Below are 8,582 nucleotides of genomic sequence, written 5' to 3'. Positions count from 1 at the left end.
AGACTCTTGCCGAGGGCGCTCACAAGGCCCCGGCAAGACCCTTGCCTGGAGTATACGCAAGACCGCGGCAAGGCCTTGCCGCCCCGACGCCACCCCAGCTCAGCGGCCGACCTACCAACTAAAGCGAGTCCCCACGTGGCAGTACATGGCTCCTAATCCAACTAGTCAAGCACCTGCGTGGTGGCACGCAGATCTTCGTGAAGACCCTACCACCACGCCATCTCAGCAGCCTACTAGCCTACATGGCGCTGCATGCCTCGTTGGCCTGGGCGCGTGTCGAAGCCAGGCGAGGTGGCGACAGCTGGGACGAGCTTCCTTGCCGTCCCCGATAAAGCGAGAAAGGCACGTCGGCAGCGCATTAAATACGTTTGTCCTACGGTGCCAGGAGATAGAATCGACCACTGTATAGCTTTCCACCTCCTGTGTGCCACTTTGGCAGACCCTTCGACTATAAAAGGAGGCCCGCGGCGTATTGGGAGAGGATTCGGATCTGACGACACACGCACCGTAGCTAGTTCAAGAGCTCAAGAACACTCAAATATACACCAAGGCAGGACTAGGGTATTACGCATCCTCGCGGCCCGAACCTGGGTAAACGATCCTCGTGCTGTCTTCTAGACCCGCTCTTTTCACAACCCCGCGCCCACCAGCCGTAGAAAGGATTCCAGTGATCCCATAGGTGTCGTTTCCCCCGACAGGTTCTTAGCCTGCTAATTAATATTTACAGAGCGCAACTATTGATTGTTAATAAATTTGACAATTGGGGTAATTACAAGTCGTATGAGAGAAATTCTATGGGGTATATAAGAATTGGATTTATCATACATTGCCCAAGTAAATTCCTTATAATGAATCCGCCATGTGCTTATGCATTTGCCTCATTTGAAGTACTTATATATTGCTGCTTGTACAGACTACGGAGAGGGTAAAAGAATGCTACTTTCCTTGGTGAAACATAATTGATCAGTGTTGAGTTTTAAAACCTAGTTGTTAATTTGCTTCTTTGTAAAATCATGATTTCAAACTCTACTATTTTCTAGAAGGTAAGCGTGATAAAGAAAAAACTTTAGCATTCAGAACATCTGAAGTCCTGTTACGCAGAAGATGTTTGGGCATTGTTTTCTTGTGCCATTTGATCTTTTAGAAGTTGGCAAGTTGTATATTTAGTAACAGTTTCCAAGAAAATCTCATCTCTCTTTTTAGTAACAAGTTGTGTATTTTTACAAAAAATTCACTTTCGTTATATTATCACTGGTATTTCATCTTTTACAAGCAGTATGGCCTTTTTAGGGCCCTGGAAGCAATGTTATAGCTGGTGACAATCATATGGTGGGTGGCAATATCAATGACGGGAGTGAAAGCACATAATTAAGACTTTGACTTCATGGAAGTGTTGAGATGAAGTGATGTTGTCATGGTAGAGTTTAAAGAGGGATTGATGTTTCAAGACAATTTATCTAATGCAAAATGTTCAGGACGGATTGTTTTTATTTAACTTTTTATTTTGCATTTTCATGTTATCTATATGGATGATTCAGAACTTATGTAGTTTTCAACGTGGAACCAACTACCATTGGACTTGTGTGATACATTGTGAGTAAATATGCTCTTTTATCATGTTGGGATGAATTCTATTTATTTCTGTCGCAAAGAAGTTATATTTATTTTGTGAAAACTTGGCATTGTAGGCCAACTTATAGGATTGGAACAAGTTTTAGTTTTGTAGTGCAAATTCTCTCTCTACCAGTGGCATTCTGTAGTGCAGCTGATGGCTAACAGTGATAGTTTTACAGTTGGTTATGCACTATGCCTACAGTGACAAAGGTCTCTCGGTTTCAATCGATACCAAGGGTAATGGATGCTCGGTTGGTATAAATGCTGGCGGTATACATATACTGTAGGTCATAACCAAGTCCGACAGTGTATATATACTGTAGGACATACCATAGTCTGACAGTGTATATGTGCTATTGGTTATTCATATGCCGATGGGAGGTCGACCGTCAGCAACGTGAACAACGATGGTTGCTGTGATGGAAACAAAATCAATGACGGTCACTGAGAACCTTCGGGGATGAGAACAATGACGGGCACATAAAACTGTCAAAATTTGCAATAACCAAACGGAAACCGTAGGATATGAGCATCGTCAGATATGAAAGAGCCAGCCATCCACCGTCGGCTTCATTCCGTAGGCAAAGATCATAACCCACGGTACCATTGGATATCATGTTAATGGCTGACCAAGCATCACCTACGGGAAATAGCCGATGGGGCAGCATAGCCCATATAAGTAGATGACGGTTTTTTCAAATAGCCGACAGCTTTTCATCCCTAGGGGAAGATTAGGATCCTAGTAGCGTAAGAAGGTAATAGTTACTCAGACCATGAAATCAATGGCTCAGATCTATTATATAATTTTTACCTCTCATGTGAAGGGGGGAGATAAGAGGGACCATGTTAAAACTGCTCGTGCAAATGAGTACATCCCTCCGACTTAAGAGCAAGCGCAAGAACCAATCAACATGATCCTAATTTCATGTGTTAATTGTTTCTTCTGAAGTGACACTAGTCCAGTATTATTACATATTTAAGTGCCTTCATGTTGGGAAAAAAGAAAAACATGCAACATACAAGCATCCATTAATATTTTTAATGCCACTATGGACGACTACACCAAACCATACATATACAATAGTACTACAAGGCACCACGCATACCTATCTGCCCAAGCTATACCAGTACAACCGATCATGCATATATCTCCGACAAGAAGATAGGAAAGCTAGATATTACAAATTATGTACATATATGTCTTCTAGTGTACATATATTTTTCAATCATAACTGATCGTTCACGATTTCTTTTTAAGGGGGAGCACACATACCACTACAATTGCAACTGCAAATCCTGTACCAAATCCCAATCCAGCAAAAAGGAGTAGCATAACATCTGCAGGTTTCTCCTCCGAATTATTCAGTGCTGAAGTTGGTGTTGTCTCATTGCTGCACTGTTTTGATAGTGGAGGTCCACATAATCCAGTATTGCCCATAAATGAGCTATTAGAAAATGTTGAGAAATGAGGCGATTCTGGTATCTTTCCCTCCAGCATGTTGTTAGACAGATTCAGTGTTGCGAGGAAGTCAAGAGATGATATCTCCTGCGGCACCTCTCCTGAAATACCATTTGACGAGAGGTCCAAAGACTCCAGCTGGTGCAAATGGCCGAACTTTGATGGAATCGGCCCCGTGAAGGAGTTATATGACATGTTGAGCCCTTGCAGCAAAATAAGTTCTCCAATAGCTCCAGGGATGGTACCATGAATTGCATTGTTTGAGACATCAATGAATACAAGGGTTCTCAATATTTTGGAAAAAAACATGTTCGACCCTTTGTATGTGAGCACGGTGTTAAATTGATATGCTTGTTTTTGTTGATATCCGTTATACTCCATGACTGACGTCTCATTCGCAGCTTCAACCTTCATGGACTTCAAGCCAATAAACCATTCTTCTGTCAATGTCCCTGATAAGTTGTTGGAGGCCACATCGAGGATACGCAGACTTGGAAACTCAAAAGTGTGTTTCTCATCAGCAAAAGAAGGTACTACTTGTCCATAGAACTTGTTAGATTTTAGCACGAGAACTTGAAGTCTGGCAATTGCAGTCATCCAACACGGAAAAGAGTCACTAATTTTATTGTCTCCAATATCGAGGACCTCCAAGTATTTGCAATAAGCTAGAGATCTGGGCAACTGCCCTTCAATCCAGTTGCCACTGAAGTCTAGTGCCTCAAACATGCAGTTTTGATTTATATTATGCGGCAACTCTCCATAAAGTTGGTTTCTTTTCAGATTTAGAACTCGCAGTTCATCGGCATCCTCCATTAGACATGAAGGGATTGGACCACTGAGGTTGTTGTAAGACAGGCCAAGAATTTGCAGGTTCGTGCCACAGAAAGATGGCGGGATGTTCCCTGAGAGGTGGTTTCTTGATGCCTTGAAATAGTAAGTTTCTTCAAGTTGAGTAGAAATATTAAGCGGCATGGATGAGAAACGGTTGTTTGAGTAATCAAGCAAAATCGCAGAGTTTTGGGGTATAGGTATTGGTCCCTCCAACAAGTTAAAACTGAGATCCAAATGTACTATGTAAAAAGGAAGGAAGGTGTCATACCCAACACTTGTAAATTCATTGTGTGATAAGTTCAGAAAGAAAAGTCCAGAGTCTGTCCATTTCTCCCATGCCCACTGGGGTATGGCTCCACGGATTTTGTTATTTGAAAGATCAAGTCCATTTATGTTACTTGAATGTCTCAGGATGTTAGGAAAATTTGCTATGTTACATGATGCCAAACCTATATGCCAAATGTCGGGGAAGGATACCAATGAAGAATTATGTTCTCCTTCTGTTACATTTAATTTATTGTTTGAGAGATTCACATCATTTAGGTTTTTTAGTTTTCATAACGAGTTCAGTTGCATTGTGCCGATAAGATTATTCGAGTGAAGATGGAGGGTATCTAGTTGAGTTAAGTTCAAGATACCTGAAGGTATTTTCCCTGAAAAATTGCACTTATATAGTGCAAGTTTTCTTAATTTGTTCAAATCGCCTATGGAAGAAGGTATTGCTCCATTGAAGCCACAATAAGAAACTTCTAGAACCTCTAGGGATGTTAGGTTTGTGATCCATGATGATATTGATCCTAGTAGCCCCAACCCAGAGATCTGCAATGAATTCAAGGATCTGAGATTATTGATTGATGAGGGTAGCTCTCCAGCAAAACCAAGCGCGTTAAAGCCAAGCATCTTCAAGTGTTTGAGATTACTAACAGAACTGGGTATAGTACCAGAGAAATTGGTGTCTCCAAGAAGCAAATTCTCCAGCTGATTACTATCGATTGAGAAATTCGGCAGATTACCTGATAGGTTATGATTATGGTGAAGATCAATAGTCACTAGTTTTTTGTGTTGAAAGATGGCAGGAGGGACCCATCCTTGAAGGTGATTATAGCTAAGCTGGAGAACACTCAAGGAGGAGAAGTTGGCTAAGAACTCTGGAATTGAACCGGTCACATGAGTGTGCTGCAAGTCAAGCACAGAGAGTGATTGCAAACCAGCTAGTGATCCACAAATGGGACTAGAGAGCGAGCAAAAAGGCAAGCTAAGAACACGGAGATTTGGAGTGTAGTTGGCTAGAGCATTGCACCACTTGTCTCCTTGATCGTACATGTCCAACCAACTAAGATAGAGCTCCTCCAATCTTGTCAGGTTTGCAACTAAGGCTGTGAAGTTAGGCAATAAGAGCTGCCCTTCGTAGGTGAAAGAACCACCAAATATGTAACCAGTGTCGTACCACTCAGTAATTTCAGAGTAGGAGGAGAGGTCGAGAGAGACCAAATTCGTGAGGCAGCCTATACTATAGGCTGGCACTTGTCCTGCAAATTTGGAGTTGGAGAGGTTGAGATGGGTGAGCCTGGTGAGCTGCTCAAACCCGGTGGATGGGATTTCGGAAAGACTGAAGTCGTTTCCACCCAGGTTGAGATACCTAAGGGAGGTCAGCTCGAAGAGCACATGATCGAGATGATCACTCTCCAAGCCGCGATCACCCAAATCAAGGGAAGTGACACGGCCGCTGGTGGCACCGTAGTGGATGCCCTCCCAATGGCAGCAGTCCGTGCCAGCCTTCCATGAGTGGAAAGCCGCGACGGACTCGTCGGTGGTGGTGAAGGAACGTTTCAGCCGGAGCAGCGCGGAAGCCTGGCCTGGCAAGCATCGAACGGGTAGTATTGTGGTGTGGTTGGTGAACGTACCATGAGCCCAAGGGGGGTGTGAGCTTGCTGCCACGAGCTGAATTTGTAGGAGCAACAACAGTAGTACTAATGGCACGGGATGCGGCATAGTGGAGAACATATGTGTAAGGGCGACTCTGTTTGGTTGGGTGGCTCAAGACTGAAAGAGAAGGGCTTGATAGATTTCTACCCTCTGCCTCACTTCCATTTATATACACGGTGGCTGAGCAACCTCAGGCAGTCTTGCCTTCTATCTTTTGTGTAGTACCGTAACGATAACACACACACGGGTGGCAGCCAAGCCGTCCACGAGGTTTTCTCTTGCACTTGAATACTGCCTGGACATGTTCTTATCTTGTGCCATATATCTTGGGCAATCGGGTTTTCGTTACTAACTAGTGACTGGACGTATGCAGCCAATTACCATATCACCATCCTCCGGTCATTCAAGCTTGTCCTCGCCACAACAATTCCACGGAATGTTCAAAGCACAGCGACATCGGCCAATCAGGAGCCTCCTATCACTCTCCTTCAGCGGAGATAAATGACTTCCAGCCCAACAACAAGCACTTGTTACCTTTGATTTTTCTTGTTGGATATTTGGATACAAGAAATACAGTTATAAATTATGTTTAACAAAAAGGAAGAATGTAACTAGCGCCCTGTAGAAAAAACTATTCCAATGTTTCCGGCACTCCCCTAGTTTTTTCTGATAAAATAAACAACTGATCATGCTGCGTAAACATCAAATCTACGGTATATGTCCGACCCGACACATTTGTTTACTTTTGCAATTCAATGGAGACTTGTATCGGTATGCGAAGTGGTCCGGACGTCCGTTTTCCGGGAAATTGGAGACAAAAGTAGGAGAGATATACCGGGGCCCGGACATCCACTTGACCAACTAAAAGCCTCCGTGCGATCCTCCTCTCTTTTCTCTCTCTTCACATGCATGGTCCCCTCTTCTCTCTCTCCTCCCAACCAGAAACCACACCAAAAATAGCCACCACATGCATGGTCCTCACCTACTTTTTCTCCTCCCAGCCGGATACTTTGTAATTAGCATGGATGGCTCCCTCCCGTATCATGCCCATGGACCACATCCGGACACAAAAACGGACATATAATGGAGGAATTTGCGGGTCGGTGTTGGAGACGCCAGTAATTACTCCAAGAAGATGAACGGGCATATGATATCATCAGACCAAACAAAATGTAGGGTGCTTTGCACCCCTTTATGTACACAGTGCCGATGGCTGGTTGAGAAGGCATATGTAGTGCCATGTGCATCGTTATGACGGGGCCATGCAGCTCAGCCAATTACCGGATAACCATTCTTGGTCAGTCAACCTTCTACTCACCACAATATTAGCTTTTACTTCCTCCGTCCCATAATATAAGAACGTTTTTGACACTACACAAATGTAAAAAACGTTCTTATATTACGGGACGGAGGGAGTATTTTTTTTGTTAGAAGGACCACGCACAACGAAGTGTCTTGCGCACAATGAAATGTTCAAAACACAACTGTCTCGCCTCACCACAAAAATATTTTAGGAAATGTTCCAAGCAGAGCAACATCGGTCCAAATCACTCTCCTTAATTGGAGATAGTGATTTATGGCCCCACGACAAGCACCTGCTATTACTTCTGATTTTTGTTTTGGAATTTTGAAATGAAGTAATAAATAAAGTATGTTTAATAAACATACAAATAAGTGGATGTACTCCGAACGCTCAATACAAATAAGTGAAAAAAGCGAAGTAAAAATTTATTTGGCTTGTGCAATTCGTCAAACACTTGTTACGCGTCTCGGCACAAGCGGCGACATTGATGACTACGTCGGGACGAGCAGCACCAGTGGGAAGGACGCGTCATCGACGACCTCAGGACATATCATCACTTAAACTTAGGATGAAACAGAGTAAATAAAGCACCCCAATTCATCATGGTTTGGAGCATGACAGGGGAGCGAACGCCGACAATCAGCCCTGAGCACGCTGCAGTACGTGATCACCTGGGCAGCCGTGCAGTAAAACATTTTAGGCCTTGTACAATGCAGGGTGCCTGCACAGGGTGCTAGGTGCATTGCGTCTCAAAAATTTTCTTTGCCTCCCAACGCATAGTGCTTCGTATGGGTGCCTAGGCTGCTTTGACATTCGCGCAACACCTGCACCCATTGTCTCCAATGCAGAGGTGCTCTGCTGCTGACATGGAGGTGTTGTCTTATTTTTATTTTCTACCGACAGAGGCTTTCTAGTGAAGCACACGTGATTTGAAGTGGGGCGGTTATTACTCTATGCACCGCCTGGCATCAAAAGCAAAAGTTTGCTTCTGCCTCCTTTCCTAAGCATCGGTGCAATCTAACCTTGAGGACAAAAACCCAGGTTTTTTATGGCACCTGTGTAAGCACCGATTCGGTTTACACGGCCTAACATGAATAAGTGATCAGCTAGATGAGGTTTAGCGAACCAAAACTAAAATTCTACTACTCTAAAGCTTTTCAAGAGATCGGCTAGAGATGCCCTTAGTTACTTCTGAGACACCACACAATATCACTCTCAGTAATTATTCAATATTGCAAAGACAAACATGCATGCCGGACCTGCTTTAAACTTTTCTCGCCGACCGACAATACCGAACCATTATCTGCACAAACCATATTCATGATCGGTCGGTGATAAAAAATGATGGCTATTTACAAAAATCATAAAAATTACAAACTAATGAAACACATGGACATGTTACATACAGGAAAGAAAGAGCCTAAACACGAAATGAAAACACCAAAAAAC

At 43.4% G+C, this 8,582-nt stretch overlaps 2 protein-coding genes across 2 annotated transcripts; both read right to left on the bottom strand.

Annotated features, from left to right (window-relative positions):
• Window positions 1-2,664: 2,664 nt before the first annotated feature.
• On the bottom strand, window positions 2,665-5,937 carry LOC147957195 (uncharacterized). The gene has a single exon (XM_087535702.1). It carries the CDS (start codon window positions 5,906-5,908, stop codon window positions 4,460-4,462), a length of 1,449 nt encoding a protein of 482 aa, XP_087391828.1. The 5' UTR covers window positions 5,909-5,937; the 3' UTR covers window positions 2,665-4,459.
• LOC147957196 (receptor-like protein 7) lies at window positions 2,855-4,045 on the bottom strand. Its single transcript, XM_087531609.1, has one exon. The coding sequence runs from the start codon at window positions 4,043-4,045 to the stop codon at window positions 2,855-2,857; it is 1,191 nt and encodes a 396-aa protein (XP_087387735.1).
• Window positions 5,938-8,582: the final 2,645 nt, after the last annotated feature.

The sequence above is a fragment of the Triticum urartu genome, chromosome 7A (genome assembly GCF_056163025.1).
Source record: "Triticum urartu cultivar PI428250 chromosome 7A, HENAU_Tu73, whole genome shotgun sequence".
Classification (NCBI taxonomy): domain Eukaryota; kingdom Viridiplantae; phylum Streptophyta; class Magnoliopsida; order Poales; family Poaceae; genus Triticum; species Triticum urartu.
This window is presented reverse-complemented; position numbering and strand designations above follow the sequence as displayed.